Raw genomic sequence first — 21,704 nt, forward strand, 5'->3', positions numbered from 1 at the left:
GTCTCTGTCTCATGTCCGTTTAGTCTCTGTCTCGTCTCGGTCTAGTCTCTGTCTTTTCTCGGACTAGTCTCTGTCTCATGTCCGTTTAGTCTCTGTCTCGTCTCGGACTAGTCTCTGTCTCATGTCCGTTTAGTCTCAGTCTCGTCTCGGTCTAGTCTCTGTCTCATGTCCGTTTAGTCTCTGTCTCGTCTCGGACTAGTCTGTCTCATGTCCGTTTAGTCTCTGTCTCGTCTCGGACTAGTCTCTGTCTCATGTCCGTTTAGTCTCTGTCTCGTCTCGGTCTAGTCTCTGTCTCGTCTCGGACTAGTCTCTGTCTCGTCTCGGTCTAGTCTCTGTCTCGTCTCGGACTAGTCTCTGTCTCATGTCCGTTTAGTCTCAGTCTCGTCTCGGTCTAGTCTCTGTCTCATGTCCGTTTAGTCCCTGTCTCGTCTCGGACTAGTCTGTCTCATGTCCGTTTAGTCTCTGTCTCGTCTCGGACTAGTCTCTGTCTCATGTCCGTTTAGTCTCTGTCTCGTCTCGGTCTAGTCTCTGTCTCGTCTCGGTCTAGTCTCTGTCTCATGTCCGTTTAGTCTCTGTCTCGTCTCGGTCTAGTCTCTGTCTCGTCTCGGACTAGTCTCTGTCTCATGTCCGTTTAGTCTCTGTCTCGTCTCGGTCTAGTCTCTGTCTCATGTCCGTTTAGTCTCTGTCTCGTCTCGGTCTAGTCTCTGTCTCATGTCCGTTTAGTCTCTGTCTCGTCTCGGACTAGTCTCTGTCTCATGTCCGTTTAGTCTCTGTCTCGTCTCGGTCTAGTCTCTGTCTCGTCTCGGTCTAGTCTCTGTCTCATGTCCGTTTAGTCTCTGTCTCGTCTCGGACTAGTCTCTGTCTCATGTCCGTTTAGTCTCTGTCTCGTCTCGGTTTAGTCTCTGTCTCATGTCCGTTTAGTCTCTGTCTCGTCTCGGACTAGTCTGTCTCATGTCCGTTTAGTCTCTGTCTCGTCTCGGACTAGTCTCTGTCTCATGTCCGTTTAGTCTCTGTCTCGTCTCGGTCTAGTCTCTGTCTCATGTCCGTTTAGTCTCTCTCGTCTCGGACTAGTCTCTGTCTCATGTCCGTTTAGTCTCTGTCTCATGTCCGTTTAGTCTCTGTCTCATCTCGGTCTAGTCTCTGTCTCGTCTCGGTCTAGTCTCTGTCACATGTCCGTTTAGTCTCTGTCTCGTCTCGGACTAGTCTCTGTCTCATGTCCGTTTAGTCTCAGTCTCGTCTCGGTCTAGTCTCTGTCTCATGTCCGTTTAGTCTCTGTCTCATGTCCGTTTAGTCTCTGTCTCATGTCCGTTTAGTCTCTGTCTCATCTCGGTCTAGTCTCTGTCTCGTCTCGGTCTAGTCTCTGTCACATGTCCGTTTAGTCTCTGTCTCGTCTCGGACTAGTCTCTGTCTCATGTCCGTTTAGTCTCAGTCTCGTCTCGGTCTAGTCTCTGTCTCATGTCCGTTTAGTCTCAGTCTCGTCTCGGACTAGTCTCTGTCTCATGTCCGTTTAGTCTCAGTCTCGTCTCGGTCTAGTCTCTGTCACATGTCCGTTTAGTCTCTGTCTCGTCTCGGTCTAGTCTCTGTCTCATGTCCGTTTAGTCTCTGTCTCATCTCGGTCTAGTCTCTGTCTCATGTCCGTTTAGTCTCTGTCTCGTCTCGGACTAGTCTCTGTCTCATGTCCGTTTAGTCTCAGTCTCGTCTCGGTCTAGTCTCTGTCTCATGTCCGTTTAGTCTCTGTCTCGTCTCGGTCTAGTCTCTGTCTCATGTCCGTTTAGTCTCTGTCTCATCTCGGTCTAGTCTCTGTCTCATGTCCGTTTAGTCTCAGTCTCGTCTCGGACTAGTCTCTGTCTCATGTCCGTTTAGTCTCTGTCTCGTCTCGGACTAGTCTCTGTCTCATGTCCGTTTAGTCTCTGTCTCGTCTCGGACTAGTCTCTGTCTCATGTCCGTTTAGTCTCAGTCTCGTCTCGGACTAGTCTCTGTCTCATGTCCGTTTAGTCTCTGTCTCGTCTCGGACTAGTCTCTGTCTCATGTCCGTTTAGTCTCTGTCTCGTCTCGGTCTAGTCTCTGTCTCATGTCCGTTTAGTCTCTGTCTCGTCTCGGACTAGTCTCTGTCTCATGTCCGTTTAGTCTCTGTCTCGTCTCGGACTAGTCTCTGTCTCATGTCCGTTTAGTCTCTGTCTCGTCTCGGACTAGTCTCTGTCTCATGTCCGTTTAGTCTCTGTCTCATGTCCGTTTAGTCTCTGTCTCATCTCGGTCTAGTCTCTGTCTCGTCTCGGTCTAGTCTCTGTCACATGTCCGTTTAGTCTCTGTCTCGTCTCGGACTAGTCTCTGTCTCATGTCCGTTTAGTCTCAGTCTCGTCTCGGTCTAGTCTCTGTCTCATGTCCGTTTAGTCTCTGTCTCATGTCCGTTTAGTCTCTGTCTCATGTCCGTTTAGTCTCTGTCTCATCTCGGTCTAGTCTCTGTCTCGTCTCGGTCTAGTCTCTGTCACATGTCCGTTTAGTCTCTGTCTCGTCTCGGACTAGTCTCTGTCTCATGTCCGTTTAGTCTCAGTCTCGTCTCGGTCTAGTCTCTGTCTCATGTCCGTTTAGTCTCTGTCTCATCTCGGTCTAGTCTCTGTCTCATGTCCGTTTAGTCTCAGTCTCGTCTCGGACTAGTCTCTGTCTCATGTCCGTTTAGTCTCAGTCTCGTCTCGGTCTAGTCTCTGTCACATGTCCGTTTAGTCTCTGTCTCGTCTCGGTCTAGTCTCTGTCTCATGTCCGTTTAGTCTCTGTCTCATCTCGGTCTAGTCTCTGTCTCATGTCCGTTTAGTCTCTGTCTCGTCTCGGACTAGTCTCTGTCTCATGTCCGTTTAGTCTCAGTCTCGTCTCGGTCTAGTCTCTGTCTCATGTCCGTTTAGTCTCTGTCTCGTCTCGGTCTAGTCTCTGTCTCATGTCCGTTTAGTCTCTGTCTCGTCTCGGTCTAGTCTCTGTCTCGTCTCGGTCTAGTCTGTCTCGTCTCGGTCTAGTCTGTCACATGTCCGTTTTGTCTCTGTCTCGTCTCGGTCTAGTCTCTGTCTCATGTCCGTTTAGTCTCTGTCTCATCTCGGTCTAGTCTCTGTCTCATGTCCGTTTAGTCTCAGTCTCGTCTCGGACTAGTCTCTGTCTCATGTCCGTTTAGTCTCTGTCTCGTCTCGGACTAGTCTCTGTCTCATGTCCGTTTAGTCTCTGTCTCGTCTCGGACTAGTCTCTGTCTCATGTCCGTTTAGTCTCAGTCTCGTCTCGGACTAGTCTCTGTCTCATGTCCGTTTAGTCTCTGTCTCGTCTCGGACTAGTCTCTGTCACATGTCCGTTTAGTCTCTGTCTCGTCTCGGACTAGTCTCTGTCTCATGTCCGTTTAGTCTCTGTCTCGTCTCGGTCTAGTCTCTGTCTCATGTCCGTTTAGTCTCTGTCTCGTCTCGGACTAGTCTCTGTCTCATGTCCGTTTAGTCTCTGTCTCGTCTCGGACTAGTCTCTGTCTCATGTCCGTTTAGTCTCAGTCTCGTCTCGGACTAGTCTCTGTCTCATGTCCGTTTAGTCTCTGTCTCGTCTCGGACTAGTCTCTGTCTCATGTCCGTTTAGTCTCTGTCTCATGTCCGTTTAGTCTCTGTCTCATGTCCGTTTAGTCTCTGTCTCGTCTCGGACTAGTCTCTGTCTCATGTCCGTTTAGTCTCAGTCTCGTCTCGGACTAGTCTCTGTCTCATGTCCGTTTAGTCTCTGTCTCGTCTCGGTCTAGTCTCTGTCACATGTCCGTTTAGTCTCTGTCTCGTCTCGGTCTAGTCTCTGTCACATGTCCGTTTAGTCTCTGTCTCGTCTCGGACTAGTCTCTGTCTCATGTCCGTTTAGTCTCTGTCTCGTCTCGGACTAGTCTCTGTCTCATGTCCGTTTAGTCTCTGTCTCGTCTCGGACTAGTCTCTGTCTCATGTCCGTTTAGTCTCTGTCTCGTCTCGGTCTAGTCTCTGTCTCATGTCCGTTTAGTCTCTGTCTCGTCTCGGTCTAGTCTCTGTCTCATGTCCGTTTAGTCTCTGTCTCGTCTCGGACTAGTCTCTGTCTCATGTCCGTTTAGTCTCTGTCTCGTCTCGGTCTAGTCTCTGTCTCATGTCCGTTTAGTCTCTGTCTCGTCTCGGACTAGTCTCTGTCTCATGTCCGTTTAGTCTCTGTCTCATGTCCGTTTAGTCTCTGTCTCATGTCCGTTTAGTCTCTGTCTCATCTCGGTCTAGTCTCTGTCTCGTCTCGGTCTAGTCTGTCACATGTCCGTTTTGTCTCTGTCTCGTCTCGGTCTAGTCTCTGTCTCATGTCCGTTTAGTCTCTGTCTCGTCTCGGTCTAGTCTCTGTCTCGTCTCGGTCTAGTCTGTCACATGTCCGTTTTGTCTCGTCTCGGACTAGTCTCTGTCTCATGTCCGTTTAGTCTCTGTCTCGTCTCGGCTTTATCTCCAACCATCACTTCATGTTCTGTATCTGCAGGTGGAGGAAACACCTGAGCAGCCTGATGAAAATTGTGTGAAATTTGTTACATTTGTTCAAAATCAAATATAAACTTTCAAGCAGAATGTTGTACTCCATGTAAAACATCAACCACTGAAATCTGTTCTGAAACCAAGCAGTTCTACATGTTAGAAAAGCCACATCACACAGTTAATAAGTCGTACAGAAGCTGCCGTACTAATAAAGCTCTACATGAAGACCTGCAGGTAAAAGGAGGCGGTCGCCATGACAACAGCCCATCATCAGGCTGCTCAGGTGTTCTGGGAAACCGGTCTGGCTCCAGGAACTAGAACCAGGTCCCAGTCTGACTTAAGGAAGCAGACCTCCTGTCTACCTTCAGATTATCTTCAAACTTACCTCCCTGATTCTGGTTCTAATGTTGGGTCTAGTGGTCCATGCTATGGATCAGCTGGTGACGAGGTAACATATAACAACACAGAACCTGCACACCCGGTCCCCTTCAGACACCCAATGCTTCATATCAGAGTCATGATGAAACCAGTCCAGGTTTAATTTCAGTCTGGGTTAGGAACTGGTCTGGGTTTAGAAATAGGTTTAAACCTGGTCCAGAGATTTAATCATCTGAGGTTGTTGAAATGAAGAATAATTTTTTTTTAAATTGTCAAGAATGAAAGAAACTTTCTCCAGTTTTACATCAGAACCTGGTCTACTGGGTCCACTACAGTCTCACACATTCAAACTCAGAGGTGGTCTCTGATTGGCCGGGCACATTAATATAGAACACCTCTTTGTTGATGTGCGGCGGCGTGTTGGGCGGACTCCCCATGCCCGAGTCTGGCGTTGTGGCCAAGGGGGGCCGACAGATGGGGGAGTACTTCTTCTCGGGCCGCTTCAGAGACACTTTGAGTCTGGCTCCGCCTCCTGTGGCAAGCCGGCCGTCAGCCTTTGGCTTGAACCGCCTCAGTCTAACAGAGTCTCTGGCGTCACCGGCACAGGGCAGCAGGATCGCCACGTCCTTCCTGAACTTTGAGCTGAGACCAAAGTAGATCAGTGGGTTGTAGAAGCTGGCAGACTTGGCAAAAAGGCGGGTGAAGATGCTCGTGAGGTTGGGAACGTGGAACCCCCAGGCAGACCACATGGAAACCACAGCATACGGAGACCAGGCCAGGATGAAGGCCGTGCAGATCACTATGGAGACCTGAATGACACACAGGGACAAAGACAGTTCTGATTACAACTGTAAAAGATGGAGAGCCTTGAGAACCTGCGCCTGCAGAGCCCTAACTTGGAGAAATTAAACCCATTGAATCTGAACCTGTAGAACTCATGGAACTTATAGAACCTAAAGAACATAGGAACTTCAGTATAAAACCTGTGGAATTTATAGAACACATAGAACCCTGGGAGTTATAAAATCTGTAGAAAAGTGGAAGTCATAGAACCTGTAGAACACTGGAACTTATAAAACACACAAAAAAAGTGCAAGGTCCAAACGTGTTGTGAGGGTCTGCTGGGAACGTCTGGCTGAGTCCCCCGTCAGAGCGAGCTTCAACTCCCACCTTCAGCAGAGCTTCAACCATGTCCCGAGTGAGGCGGGGGACGTTGAGTCTGAATGGGCTGTGTTCCGTGCCTCTATTGCTGAGGCGGCCGGCCGGAGCTGTGGCTGTAAGGTCGTTGGTGCCTGTCGTGGCGGTAATCCCAGGACTCGTTGGTGGACACCAGCAGTGAGGGATGCCATCAAGCTGAAGAAGGAGTCCTATCGGGCCTTCTTGGCCTGTGGGACTCTGGAGGCAGCTGATGGGTACCGACAGGCTAAGCGGCATGCGGCTTCGGCTGTCGCCAAGGCAAAAACTTGGGCATGGGAGGAGTTCGGCGAGGCCATGGAGAAAGACTTCCGGACGGCTTCGAGGAGATTCTGGTCCACTATCCGGCGTCTCAGGAGGGGGAAGCAGTGCTCCATCAACACTGTGTACAGTGGAGGTGGGGAGCTGCTGACCTCAACTCGGGACGTTGTGGGTCGGTGAAAGGAATACTTCGAAGACCTCCTCAATCCTACCAACACGTCTTCCGATGAGGAAGCAGAGCTGGTGGACTCAGGGGTGGACTCTCCTATCTCTGGGGCTGAAGTCGCTGAGGTGGTCAAAAAGCTCCTTGGCGGCAAGGCCCCGGGGGTGGATGAGATCCGCCCGGAGTTCCTTAAGGCTCTGGATGCTGTGGGGCTGTCCTGGCTGACACGCCTCTGCAGCATCGCGTGGACATCGGGGACAGTACCGCTGGATTGGCAGACTGGGGTGGTGGTCCCCCTTTTCAAGAAGGGGGACCGGAGGGTGTGTTCCAATTACAGGGGAATCACACTCCTCAGCCTCCCTGGTAAGGTCTATTCAGGGGTCCTGGAGAGGAGGGTTCGCCGGATAGTCGAATCCCGGATTGAGGAGGAGCAGTGTGGTTTTTGTCCTGGTCGTGGAACAGTGGACCAGCTCTATACCCTCTCTGGGGTCCTGGGGGGGGCATGGGAGTTTGCCCAACCAGTCTACATGTGCTTTGTGGACCTGGAGAAGGCATTCGACCGTGTCTAACCTCAGGAGTAGTTCCTGCTAATTTTAAGCATGCTGTAGTGGAGCCCCTTATGAAAAAACCCGGTCTAGATGCCAGTAACCTTAATAACTTCAGACCAATCTCCAAGCTGCTGTTATTATCTAAAAATTTAGAGAAAATTATTCTCACACAGTTGACCACATTTTTAAATAAGAACAATCTGCTGGAGGTCTTCCAATCTGGTTTTAAAGCTATGCACAGCACAGAATCTGCACTTTTAAAAGTTTTTAATGACATTTTCTTAGCTTGTGATGCTGGTGATTGTGTGGCCCTTGTATAGCTGGACCTAACCGCTGCATTCGATACAGTGGAACACAATATTTTAATCTCCCGGTTAGAGCACCTTGTGGGCATTAAGGGCGTAGCCCTTGAGTGGTTTAGGTCCTACTTAAAGGGTAGAACTTTCTCTGTCCGTCTGGGAGACTGTGAGTCGTCCTCTGCCCCCTTGTCCTATGGGGGTTCCACAGGGTTCAATTTTGGCCCCCACCCTTTTTTCTTTATATCTGCTTCCCCTGGGCTTTATTTTAAGGAAACATGGCATTGCTTTTCATTGTTATGCAGATGATTGTCAAAGTTGTGTCCCACTTAAAAAGAAAGGCAATTTCTCTGTCAGTACACTACAAAAATGCCTGCGTGACATTAAAGATTGGATGGCGTTAAACTTCCTCCATTTCAATAATTCAAAGACTGAGGTTTTGGTTGTTGGTCCCAGTAATGGAGTTGCGACTGTGGGCCTAGAAACACTAACTAAATATTCAAAAACTGAAATCAGGAACCTTGGTTTTAAAATGGACAGTGACTTTAAGTTGGACAGTCAGATTCGCTTTGTGGTCAAGTCCAGTTTCTACCACCTAAGGCAGCTAGCCAAAGTAAAGCACTTTTTATCACGACAGCACCTTGAAACAGTGATCCACGCCTTTGTCACCACACGGCTGGATTACTGCAATGCACTTTACTTTGGTGGAAGCCAGTCCGCACTTACTCGCCTGCAGCTTGTACAAAATGCTGCTGCACGTCTTTTAACTGGCACTCGTAAATATGAGCACATCACCCCAGTTTTATCGTCTCTTCACTGGCTGTCCGTGCATTTTAGGATCCATTTTAAACTTCTTTTATTTGTTTTTAAATGTTTGAATGATGTTGCCCCCCTCTACCTCTCTGAGTTGTTGTGCCCTTACTCTCCGATGCGGTCACTCAGGTCGGCTGACCAGCACCTCCTGAGTGTACCAAACGCCCACCGTAAACTCAGAGGGGACAGAGCCGTCTCAGTTGCAGCTCCAAAACTATGGAACAAGCTGCCTTTGCACATCCGACAGGCCTCTTCTGTACCTGTTTTTAAATCACGTCTTAAAACCCACCTGTTCTCACTGGCTTTTAACACCACCTGAGATGTTGACATTATTAATCTGACTGTTTTTATCATGATTCTACCAGTTTTAGAAATTTTATATGTTTTTGCACTCTGTATTATGATCATTATCTCTGTTTTATTCTGTACAGCACTTTGGTCGACTGTGGTTGTGTTAAAAGTGCTATATAAATAAAGTTGTAGTTGCAGTGTCCCCCGGGGGCTCCTGTGGGGGGTACTCCGGGAGTATGGGGTACTGGACCCCCTTGTACGAGCTGTCCGGTCCCTGTACGACAGGTGTCAGAGCTTGGTCCACATTGCCGGTAGTAAGTCGGATTCGTTTCCGGTGAGGGTTGGACTCCGCCAAGGCTGCCCTTTATCACCGATTCTGTTCATAACTTATATGGACAGAATTTCTAGGTGCAGCCGAGGTGTTGAGGGGATCCGACTTGGTGGCCTCAGGATTGGGTCCCTGCTTTTTGCGGATAACGTGGTCCTGTTGGCTTCATCTGGTCGTGATCTCCAGCTCTCGTTTGAGCGATTCGCGGCCGAGTGTGAAGCGGCTGGGATGAGAATCAGCATCGAGAGGAACCAGTTGAGGTGGCTCGGGCATCTGGTCAGGATGCCTCCTGGACCTCCCTGGTGAGGTGTTCCAGGCACGTCCCTCTGGGAGGAGACCCCGGGGAAGACCCAGGACACGCTGGAGGGATTATATCTCTCGGCTGGCCTGGGAACGCCTCGAGATCCCCCCCGCAGAGTTGGCAAATGTGGCTGGGGAGAGGGAAGTCTGGGCTTCCCTGCTTACGCTGCTGCCCTCGCAGCTAAATTTTGGAAGAGCAGCATAAAATAGTTTGGATGGAGAGCATGTGGAACCTATAGAACCTTTAGAAACGCATAAAATCTTATGTCTACATATGATAGAAACCTTTAAATTCTGTCAAACACTGGAACCTGCAAAGACTTACAATGGTGACATCTCTCTCAATCTTCCTCTGGCGGTCGGTCAGGTCACCCTCCGCCGTCAGGGCGTTACCCCTCTTCACCGTGTTGATGATGGACACATAGCAGAACAGCATGATGAGGACGGGGACGAAGAAGCAAAAGATGAAGATGGAGACGATGTAGGACCGGTACAGACTGGAGTAGTTGGCTTTGGCCCAGTCAATCTCACAGGTACCATACCCCCGATCTGTAGGAGAACCACAAAGATTGACAGGGTAAGGGTGGGTGGGACTGAATAAGACCAGAATATGGAGTGAGAGTGGGAGGGGGAGGCACCTGCCTGTGTAGCTTCCCCAGCCCAGCAGCGGTGCTCCAGACCAGAATCCGGCTGTGACCCAGATGAAGAGCAGACACACAAACACACCAGTTCTGGTGATACGGTGAGCTGAAACCAAAAGACAAGACCCAGTTCAGGTTCACACAAGTGGAGGGGGGGTGAGGGGTAGACATCATGTCACATGACAACACTGAGACGTTTTAATATCTGATGGAAAATAAGACCCATGAAGGACCTTTTTCTGGTTTGACTTCTTTGGGATGACTAAATATAAACAAAGCATTTAAGTGTCTCAGATTGACAGAAGGACAGAAGGGTTGATGGATAGAAGGACTGATGAGCTGATAGACAGATGGACAGATGGACTCATGGACAGATGGACAGATGAACTGATGGAAAGATGGACTCATGGACTGATGGACTAATGGACAGATGGATTGATGGACAGATGGACTCATGGACAGATGGATTGATGGACAGATGGACTCATGGACAGATGGACAGTCTAACAGATGGACTGATGGACTCATGGACAGTCTAACAGATGGACTGATGGACTAATGGACAGATGGATTGATGGACAGATGGACTCATGGACAGATGGATTGATGGACAGATGGACTCATGGACAGATGGACAGATAGACTGATGGACAGATGGACTCATGGACAGATGAACAGATGGACTGATGGACTCATGGACAGTCTAACAGATGGACTGATGGACTCATGGACAGTCTAACAGATGGACTGATGGACTCATGGGCAGACGGACAGATGGACTGATGGACTCATGGACAGATGGACAGATGGACTCATGGTTTGATAGACAGATGAACTGATGGACAGATAGACCGATGGACAGATGAACTCATAGAATGATGGACAGTTGGACCGATAGACTGATGGACAGATGGACTCATGGACAGATGGACCGATGGACAGATGGACAGATGGACAGATGGACTCATGGTTTGATAGACAGATGAACTGATGGACAGATAGACCGAGGGAGAGATGGACTCATAGACTGATGGACAGATGAACTGATAGACTGAGTGACAGATGGACTCATGGACTGATGGACTCATGGACTGATGGACAGATGGACAGATGGAATGATGGACAGATGGAATGATGGACTCATGGACTGATGGACAGATGGACAGATGGAATGATGGACAGATGGAATGATGGACTCATGGACAGTCTAACAGATGGACTGATGGACTCATGGGCAGACGGACAGATGGACTGATGGACTCATGGGCAGACGGACAGATGGACTGATGGACTCATGGGCAGACGGACAGATGGACAGATGGACAGATGGACTGATGGACAGATGGACTGATGGGATTTATTGTGTCCAATGAATGAAGCTGCTGGACGTCCAGCAGTCCACCCAGGCATCGCAGCACGATGACATGCTGTACTCGGTGACCCGACTGATACCCGGCTGTAAGGATACAGTTGCCATGGAAACGCTCCAGAATCAGGAATAACAACCAAGCCATCGTGACTCGAACCTGCTGGTGGAAACAAGGTTCTAAAGATCCACAATCATGGAGGTTTCAGAGCACCTTCTGTTTGAAAGACCATGCTGACTCACATCCTGCATCCATCACTCCATCCACAGCATGGTGGAGCAGGAGGGATGCTAAACATCTATTTGGACCAGCTTTTGGACTTGGTTCTGATTCTGGTGATAAGGATAGGGTGTGTGGGGTTCTGTTGGACCTTGGCCTGGGTGACATCCTTTGAAGTAGCGGGTGATGCTGATCACTGTCAGCGTGTAGATGCTGCTCAGGCCAAACAGCAGTGTAAAGAACCCGTCCACCTGCAGAACAGAACCCGTCAGAACCACAGAGACTCTGGACACCGACCCACAACAGAACAGAACCTTGCCATACCTGGCAGGTCCAGATGGAGGAGATAAAGAAGCTGCTGTCCTGAAAGACGTTGAAGATCTCAATTATTCCTCTGGAGTAGCCAAAGACGGAGATGCTGGCATCAGAGACGGCCAGGTTGAAGGTCAGGTAGTCGCTGGGCTGCAGGGACGTCCTCTGTCTGTAGAGGACAAAGAGGACTATGCTGTTCCCGAACCAGGACATCCAGCCTGGATGGGGACAGAGAGGACGCACAGGACCGAGAGGAGAGGGAAGACGAAGAAGACAGAGAGGACAGAAGACGGAGAAGACAGAGAGGACAGAAGACGGAGAGGACGGAGAGGACAGGAGACAGAGAGGACAGAAGACGGAGAGGACGGAGAGGACAGGAGACAGAGAGGACAGAAGACGGAGAAGACGGAGAGGACAGAAGACGGAGAAGACGGAGAGGAAAGAAGACGGAGAGGACAGAAGACGGAGAGGACGGAGAGGACAGAAGACGGAGAGGACAGAAGACGGAGAGGACGGAGAGGACAGAAGACGGAGAGGACGGAGAGGACAGAAGACGGAGAGGACAGAAGACGGAGAGGACGGAGAGGACAGAAGACGGAGAAGACAGAGAGGACAGGAGACAGAGAGGACAGAAGACGGAGAGGACGGAGAGGACAGGAGACAGAGAGGACAGAAGACGGAGAAGACAGAGAGGACAGGAGACAGAGAGGACAGAAGACGGAGAAGACAGAGAGGACAGAAGACGGAGAAGACAGAGAGGACAGGAGACAGAGAGGACAGAAGACGGAGAGGACGGAGAGGACAGGAGACAGAGAGGACAGAAGACGGAGAAGACAGAGAGGACAGAAGACGGAGAGGACGGAGAGGACAGGAGACAGAGAGGAAAGAAGACGGAGAAGACGGAGAGGACAGAAGACGGAGAAGACGGAGAGGAAAGAAGACGGAGAGGACAGAAGACGGAGAGGACGGAGAGGACAGAAGACGGAGAGGACAGAAGACGGAGAGGACGGAGAGGACAGAAGACGGAGAGGACGGAGAGGACAGAAGACGGAGAGGACAGAAGACGGAGAGGACAGAAGACGGAGAGGACAGAAGACGGAGAGGACAGAAGACGGAGAGGATGGAGAGGACAGAAGACGGAGAGGACAGAAGACGGAGAGGATGGAGAGGACAGAAGACGGAGAGGACAGAAGACGGAGAGGATGGAGAGGACAGAAGATGGAGAGGACAGAAGACGGAGAGGACGGAGAGGACGGAGAGGACAGGAGACAGAGAGGACAGAAGACGGAGAAGACAGAGAGGACAGAAGACGGAGAGGACGGAGAGGACAGGAGACAGAGAGGAAAGAAGACGGAGAAGACGGAGAGGACAGAAGACGGAGAGGAAAGAAGACGGAGAGGACAGAAGACGGAGAAGACGGAGAGGAAAGAAGACGGAGAGGACAGAAGACGGAGAGGATGGAGAGGACAGAAGACGGAGAGGACAGAAGACGGAGAGGACGGAGAGGACAGAAGACGGAGAGGACGGAGAGGACAGAAGACAGAGAGGACAGAAGACGGAGAAGACGGAGAGGACAGAAGACGGAGAGGATGGAGAGGACAGAAGATGGAGAGGACAGAAGACGGAGAGGACGGAGAGGACAGAAGACGGAGAAGACGGAGAGGACAGAAGACGGAGAGGACGGAGAGGACAGAAGACGGAGAGGACGGAGAGGACAGAAGACGGAGAAGACAGAGAGGACAGAAGACAGAGAGGAAAGAAGACGGAGAAGACGGAGAGGACAGAAGACGGAGAAGACGGAGAGGAAAGAAGACGGAGAGGACAGAAGACGGAGAAGACGGAGAGGAAAGAAGACGGAGAGGACAGAAGACGGAGAGGATGGAGAGGACAGAAGACGGAGAGGACAGAAGACGGAGAGGACGGAGAGGACAGAAGACGGAGAGGACGGAGAGGACAGAAGACGGAGAGGACAGAAGACAGAGAGGACAGAAGACGGAGAGGACGGAGAGGACAGAAGACGGAGAGGACAGAAGACGGAGAGGATGGAGAGGACAGAAGATGGAGAGGACAGAAGACGGAGAGGACGGAGAGGACAGAAGACGGAGAAGACGGAGAGGACAGAAGATGGAGAGGACAGAAGACGGAGAGGACGGAGAGGACAGAAGACGGAGAAGACGGAGAGGACAGAAGATGGAGAGGACAGAAGACGGAGAGGACGGAGAGGACGGAGAGGACAGAAGACGGAGAGGACGGAGAGGACAGAAGACGGAGAGGACGGAGAGGACAGAAGATGGAGAGGACGGAGAGGACGGAGAGGACAGAAGACGAAGAGGACAGAAGACGGAGAGGACGGAGAGGACAGAAGACGGAGAAGACGGAGAGGACAGAAGATGGAGAGGACAGAAGACGGAGAGGACGGAGAGGACAGAAGACGGAGAGGACAGAAGACGGAGAGGATGGAGAGGACAGAAGACGGAGAGGACGGAGAGGACAGAAGACGGAGAGGACAGAAGACGGAGAGGACAGAAGATGGAGAGGACAGAAGATGGAGAGGACGGAGAGGACAGAAGATGGAGAGGACGGAGAGGACAGAAGACGGAGAGGACGGAGAGGACAGAAGACGGAGAGGACAGAAGACGGAGAGGACAGAAGATGGAGAGGACGGAGAGGACAGAAGACGGAGAGGACAGAAGACGGAGAAGACGGAGAGGACAGAAGACGGAGAGGACAGAAGACGGAGAAGACGGAGAGGACAGAAGACGGAGAAGACGGAGAGGAAAGAAGACGGAGAGGACAGAAGACGGAGAAGACGGAGAGGACAGAAGACGGAGAGGACAGAAGACGGAGAAGACGGAGAGGAAAGAAGACGGAGAGGACAGAAGACGGAGAAGACGGAGAGGACAGAAGACGGAGAGGACGGAGAGGACAGAAGATGGAGAGGACAGAAGACGGAGAGGATGGAGAGGACAGAAGACGGAGAGGACAGAAGACGGAGAGGATGGAGAGGACAGAAGACGGAGAGGACAGAAGATGGAGAGGACAGAAGACGGAGAGGACGGAGAGGACAGAAGACGGAGAAGACGGAGAGGACAGAAGATGGAGAGGACAGAAGACGGAGAGGATGGAGAGGACAGAAGATGGAGAGGACAGAAGACGGAGAGGATGGAGAGGACAGAAGACGGAGAAGACGGAGAGGACAGAAGATGGAGAGGACAGAAGACGGAGAGGACGGAGAGGACAGAAGATGGAGAGGACGGAGAGGACAGAAGACGGAGAGGACAGAAGATGGAGAGGACGGAGAGGACAGAAGACGGAGAAGACGGAGAGGACAGAAGACGGAGAAGACGGAGAGGACAAAAGACGGAGAGGACAGAAGACGGCGAGGACGGAGAGGACAGAAGACGGAGAGGACAGAAGACGGAGAGGACAGAAGACGGAGAAGACGGAGAGGACGGAGAGGACAGAAGACGGAGAAGACAGAGAGGAAAGAAGACGGAGAGGAAAGAAGACGGAGAGGACAGAAGACGGAGAGGACAGAAGATGGAGAGGACAGAAGACGGACAGGACAGAAGACGGCGAGGACGGAGAGGACAGAAGATGGAGAAGACGAAGAGGACAGAAGTCGGAGAGGACAGAAGACGGAGAGGACAGAAGACGGAGAGGACAGAAGACGGAGAAGACGGAGAGGAAAGAAGACGGAGAGGACAGAAGACGGAGAAGACGGAGAGGACAGAAGACGGAGAAGACGGAGAGGACAGAAGACGGAGAGGACAGAAGACGGAGAGGACAGAAGACGGAGAGGACAGAAGATGGAGAGGACGGAGAGGACAGAAGACGAAGAGGACAGAAGACGAAGAGGACAGAAGACGGAGAGGACAGAAGACGGAGAGGACGGAGAGGACAGAAGACGGAGAGGACGGAGAGGACAGAAGACGAAGAGGACAGAAGACGAAGAGGAAAGAAAACGAAGAGGACAGAAGACGGAGAGGACGAAGAGGACAGAAGACGGAGAGGACGGAGAGGACAGAAGATGGAGAGGACGGAGAGGACGGAGAGGACAGAAGACGGAGAGGACGGAGAGGACAGAAGACGGAGAGGACGGAGAGGACAGAAGATGGAGAGGACGGAGAGGACGGAGAGGACAGAAGACGAAGAGGACAGAAGACGGAGAGGACAGAAGACGGAGAGGACAGAAGATGGAGAGGACGGAGAGGACAGAAAACGAAGAGGACAGAAGACGGAGAGGACGAAGAGGACAGAGGACGGAGAGGACAGAAGACGGAGAGGACAGAAGACGGAGAGGACAGAAGATGGAGAGGACAGAAGATGGAGAGGACAGAAGACGGAGAGGACAGAAGATGGAGAGGACGAAGAGGACAGAAGACGGAGAGGACAGAAGACGGAGAGGACAGAAGACGGAGAGGACAGAAGATGGAGAGGACAGAGAGGACAGAAGATGGAGAGGACAGAGAGGACAGAAGATGGAGAAGACGGAGAGGACAGAAGACGGAGAGGACAGAAGACGGAGAGGACAGAAGACGGCGAAGACAGAAGATGGAGAAGACGGAGAGGACGGAGAGGACAGAAGACGGAGAGGACGGAGAGGACGGCGAAGACAGAAGATGGAGAGGACAGAAAACGAAGAGGACAGAAGACGGAGAGGACGGAGAGGACAGAAGACGGAGAGGACGGAGAGGACAGAAGATGGAGAGGACAGAAGACGGAGAGGACGGAGAGGATGGAGAGGACAGAAGACGGAGAGGACAGAAGATGGAGAGGACAGAAGATGGAGAGGACGGAGAGGACAGAAGACGGAGAGGACAGAAGATGGAGAGGACGGAGAGGACAGAAGATGGAGAGGATGGAGAGGACAGAAGACGGAGAGGACAGAAGATGGAGAGGACGGAGAGGACAGAGGACGGAGAGGACAGAAGATGGAGAGGACAGAAGACGGAGAGGACGGAGAGGACAGAAGATGGAGAGGACAGAAGATGGAGAGGACGGAGAGGACAGAAGATGGAGAGGACGGAGAGGACAGAAGACGGAGAGGACAGAAGATGGAGAGGACGGAGAGGACAGAAGACGGAGAGGACAGAAGATGGAGAGGACAGAAGACGGAGAGGACAGAAGATGGAGAGGACGGAGAGGACAGAAGATGGAGAGGACGGAGAGGACAGAAGATGGAGAGGATGGAGAGGACGGAGAGGACAGAAGATGGAGAGGACAGAAGACGGAGAGGACAGAAGATGGAGAGGACGGAGAGGACAGAGGACGGAGGGGACAGAAGATGGAGAGGACGGAGAGGACAGAAGATGGAGAGGACGGAGAGGACAGAAGACGGAGAGGACAGAAGACGGAGAGGACAGAAGATGGAGAGGACGGAGAGGACAGAAGACGGAGAGGACAGAAGACGGAGAGGACAGAAGATGGAGAGGACAGGAGAGGACAGAAGACGGAGAGGACAGAAGATGGAGAGGACAGAAGATGGAGAGGACGGAGAGGACAGAAGATGGAGAGGACAGAAGACGGAGAGGACAGAAGATGGAGAGGACGGAGAGGACAGAGGACGGAGAGGACAGAAGATGGAGAGGACAGAGGACGGAGAGGACAGAAGATGGAGAGGATGGAGAGGACAGAAGACGGAGAGGACAGAAGATGGAGAGGACGGAGAGGACAGAAGATGGAGAGGACAGAAGACGGAGAGGACGGAGAGGACAGAAGATGGAGAGGACGGAGAGGACAGAAGACGGAGAGGACAGAAGATGGAGAGGACAGAAGACGGAGAGGACAGAAGATGGAGAGGACGGAGAGGACAGAAGATGGAGAGGACAGAAGATGGAGAGGACGGAGAGGACAGAAGACGGAGAGGACAGAAGATGGAGAGGACGGAGAGGACAGAGGACGGAGAGGACGGAGAGGACAGAAGATGGAGAGGAAAGAAGATGGAGAGGACAGAAGATGGAGAGGACGGAGAGGACAGAAGATGGAGAGGACAGAAGATGGAGAGGACGGAGAGGACAGAAGATGGAGAGGACGGAGAGGACAGAAGACGGAGAGGACAGAAGATGGAGAGGACGGAGAGGACAGAAGATGGAGAGGACAGAAGACGGAGAGGACAGAAGATGGAGAGGACGGAGAGGACAGAAGATGGAGAGGACAGAAGATGGAGAGGACAGAAGATGGAGAGGATGGAGAGGACAGAAGATGGAGAGGACGGAGAGGACAGAAGACGGAGAGGACAGAAGATGGAGAGGACGGAGAGGACAGAAGATGGAGAGGACAGAAGACGGAGAGGACAGAAGACGGAGAGGACAGAAGATGGAGAGGACGGAGAGGACAGAAGATGGAGAGGACAGAAGACGGAGAGGACAGAAGATGGAGAGGACGGAGAGGACAGAAGATGGAGAGGACGGAGAGGACAGAAGACGGAGAGGACAGAAGATGGAGAGGACGGAGAGGACAGAAGATGGAGAGGACAGAAGACGGAGAGGACAGAAGACGGAGAGGACAGAAGATGGAGAGGACGGAGAGGACAGAAGATGGAGAGGACAGAAGATGGAGAGGACGGAGAGGACAGAAGATGGAGAGGACAGAAGATGGAGAGGACAGAAGACGGAGAGGACAGAAGATGGAGAGGACAGAAGACGGAGAGGACAGAAGATGGAGAGGACGGAGAGGACAGAAGATGGAGAGGACAGAAAACGGAGAGGACAGAAGACAGAGAGGACAGAAGATGGAGAGGACGGAGAGGACAGAAGACGGAGAGGACAGAAGATGGAGAGGACGGAGAGGACAGAAGATGGAGAGGACAGAAGATGGAGAGGACAGAAGACGGAGAGGACAGAAGACGGAGAGGACGGAGAGGACAGAAGATGGAGAGGACGGAGAGGACAGAAGACGGAGAGGACAGAAGATGGAGAGGACGGAGAGGACAGAAGATGGAGAGGACGGAGAGGACAGAAGATGGAGAGGATGGAGAGGACGGAGAGGACAGAAGATGGAGAGGACAGAAGATGGAGAGGACAGAAGATGGAGAGGACGGAGAGGACAGAAGATGGAGAGGACGGAGAGGACAGAAGATGGAGAGGACAGAAGATGGAGAGGACGGAGAGGACAGACGATGGAGAGGACGGAGAGGACAGAAGACGGAGAGGACAGAAGACGGAGAGGACAGAAGATGGAGAGGACGGAGAGGACAGAAGACGGAGAGGACAGAAGATGGAGAGGACGGAGAGGACAGAAGACGGAGAGGACAGAAGACGGAGAGGACAGAAGACGGAGAGGACAGGAGAGGACAGAAGACGGAGAGGACAGAAGATGGAGAGGACAGAAGACGGAGAGGACAGAAGATGGAGAGGACAGGAGAGGACAGAAGACGGAGAGGACAGAAGATGGAGAGGACGGAGAGGACAGAAGACGGAGAGGACAGAAGATGGAGAGGACAGGAGAGGACAGAAGACGGAGAGGACAGAAGATGGAGAGGACGGAGAGGACAGAAGACGGAGAGGACAGAAGATGGAGAGGACAGAAGACGGAGAGGACAGAAGATGGAGAGGACGGAGAGGACAGAAGACGGAGAGGACAGAAGATGGAGAGGACGGAGAGGACAGAAGACGGAGAGGACAGAAGATGGAGAGGACGGAGAGGACAGAAGACGGAGAGGACAGAAGATGGAGAGGACAGAAGACGGAGAGGACAGAAGATGGAGAGGACGGAGAGGACAGAAGACGGAGAGGACAGAAGACGGAGAGGACGGAGAGGACAGAAGACGGAGAGGACAGAAGACGGAGAGGACGGAGAGGACAGAAGATGGAGAGGACGGAGAGGACAGAAGATGGAGAGGACGGAGAGGACAGAAGATGGAGAGGACAGAAGACGGAGAGGACAGAAGATGGAGAGGACGGAGAGGACAGAAGACGGAGAGGACAGAAGATGGAGAGGACGGAGAGGACAGAAGATGGAGAGGACGGAGAGGACAGAAGATGGAGAGGACAGAAGATGGAGAGGACAGAAGACGGAGAGGACAGAAGATGGAGAGGACAGAAGACGGAGAGGACAGAAGATGGAGAGGACGGAGAGGACAGAAGACGGAGAGGACAGAAGATGGAGAGGACGGAGAGGACAGAAGATGGAGAGGACAGAAGATGGAGAGGACGGAGAGGACAGAAGATGGAGAGGACAGAAGATGGAGAGGACGGAGAGGACAGAAGATGGAGAGGACAGAAGACGGAGAGGACAGAAGATGGAGAGGACAGAAGACGGAGAAGACGGAGAGGACAGAAGACGGAGAGGACAGAAGATGGAGAGGACAGAAGACGGAGAGGACAGAAGACGGAGAAGACGGAGAGGACAGAAGATGGAGAGGACAGAAGATGGAGAGGACGGAGAGGACAGAAGACGGAGAGGACAGAAGATGGAGAGGACGGAGAGGACAGAAGATGGAGAGGACAGAAGATGGAGAGGACGGAGAGGACAGAAGACGGAGAGGACAGAAAATGGAGAGGACGGAGAGGACAGAAGATGGAGAGGACAGAAGACGGAGAGGACAGAAGACGGAGAGGACAGAAGATGGAGAGGACGGAGAGGACAGAAGACGGAGAAGACGGAGAGGACAGAAGATGGAGAGGACAGAAGACGGAGAGGACAGAAGATGGAGAGGACAGAAGACGGAGAGGACAGAAGATGGAGAGGACAGAAGACGGAGAGGACAGAAGACGGAGAAGACGGAGAGGACAGAAGACGGCGAGGACAGAAGATGGAGAGGACAGAAGACGGAGAGGACAGAAGATGGAGAGGACAGAAGACGGAGAAGACGGAGAGGACAGAAGATGGAGAGGACAGAAGACGGAGAAGACGGAGAGGACAGAAGACGGAGAGGACAGAAGACGGAGAGGACGGAGAGGACAGAAGATGGAGAGGACAGAAGACGGAGAGGACAGAAGATGGAGAGGACGGAGAGGACATAAAATAAAATCACCTTTAGTAAAATTCAAAGATCAAAAAGAAGAAAAAACATGAATAAAGAAAAAGATCAGAACCTTGTCCAAACCCGACACGGTTCTGATCCAAAACGACTTTGATGATGACAATGATGAAGATGCAGCATGCACCTTCGTGTGTGTGTGTGTGTGTTCTCACCCAGCAGCAGCAGGTAAACCCCGATGATGGTTTCTCCCTGGTCAGACAGGGGGGGGTCTCGTCCCCCCAGGCTGAAGTTGTGGTTTTTCCAAGATGGTCCACTTGGACCGGCACCGATCAGAGACATGTCCTGGTGCTGGATGCTGTGTCGTACAGGTCTGGCTCTAGTCCTGGTCCTGGTCCAGGTGACACGCTGTCTGAGGCGTCTCTTGTTGATCTGAGATAAATTTAGCAGCTGATCCAGGTTCAGATTCTCTGCAGGAAGTCTGGCCCCAGCAGCTCAGGTCTCCATGGAAACGGCTCTCTGATTGGCCGAGTGATTATCAGGTGAACAGATTGGGACTTGCTCATCTGACTGATCACGCCTGAGTTCTGCTTCTGGCAACGTTCCGGATCTTTCTGCATGCAGTTTCTGTCACCGACATTCTGATCCTGGTTCCGCTTGGACTTGGATCTGGTTCTGAAGCAGGTCGGCTCTGGTAATGGTCTGGTTCTAAAATATGAGCCAATCAGATTATTATGATTATGATAGTTTGAACTAGATTTGACTGTGGTACCAATGTATAAAGAACCAGTACAAACTAGTCTTAAGTACCCATGTTGAAGGTCAGACCCCTGATCAGCTGATCCGTGATCACACTGAATATCCTCTATAACTGAGTGACCTTTGACCCCTCAGATTATTGGGCCTCTTTAGGGGGCGTGGCTTCTTTTCACGGTTTACAGCTTTCATTTAATTATCGTCTTAAATAAGACTCAGACAAGACCGGATGAAACAAGTAAAAACAGAGAAGACCAGGTGAAACCAGATTAAACCAGTTTTTTTTTTTTTTTTTTTTTTTTTTTTTTTTTTTTTTGTCTTGTCCAGCATTTAGGCAGCAGAATGATGGTCTGGATGTTCTGCTGAGCAAATTTTCTCTGCCAAGGGAAGCTTTATAGATATAATGATCCCCTTGACTTTCTGAATTTTTATTTTATTTCTA

At 51.6% G+C, this 21,704-nt stretch overlaps 2 protein-coding genes across 2 annotated transcripts in view; one reads left to right on the plus strand and one right to left on the minus strand.

The window, feature by feature from the left end:
- Positions 1-5,179: 5,179 nt before the first annotated feature.
- LOC306774295 (opsin-5-like) lies at positions 5,180-20,848 on the minus strand (the record flags this gene model as incomplete). Its single annotated transcript, XM_079264295.1, has 6 exons — positions 5,180-5,659; positions 9,370-9,593; positions 9,687-9,791; positions 11,423-11,522; positions 11,596-11,801; positions 20,722-20,848. 6 exons carry the CDS (start codon positions 20,846-20,848, stop codon positions 5,180-5,182), a joined length of 1,242 nt encoding a protein of 413 aa, XP_079120421.1.
- Positions 20,849-21,318: 470 nt separating this feature from the next.
- The window catches only part of LOC306774296 (son of sevenless homolog 1-like), a gene marked incomplete at both ends in the record, with an annotated part of 49,098 nt that continues 48,712 nt past the window's right edge, over positions 21,319-21,704 (plus strand). The window contains one exon of the mRNA XM_079264296.1: positions 21,319-21,327. Coding sequence (XP_079120422.1) covers positions 21,319-21,327 — 9 coding nt within the window. The remainder of the gene's footprint in view (positions 21,328-21,704) is intronic.

The sequence above is a fragment of the Telmatherina bonti genome (genome assembly GCF_933228915.1).
Source record: "Telmatherina bonti genome assembly, chromosome: 3".
Lineage (NCBI taxonomy): Eukaryota > Metazoa > Chordata > Actinopteri > Atheriniformes > Telmatherinidae > Telmatherina > Telmatherina bonti.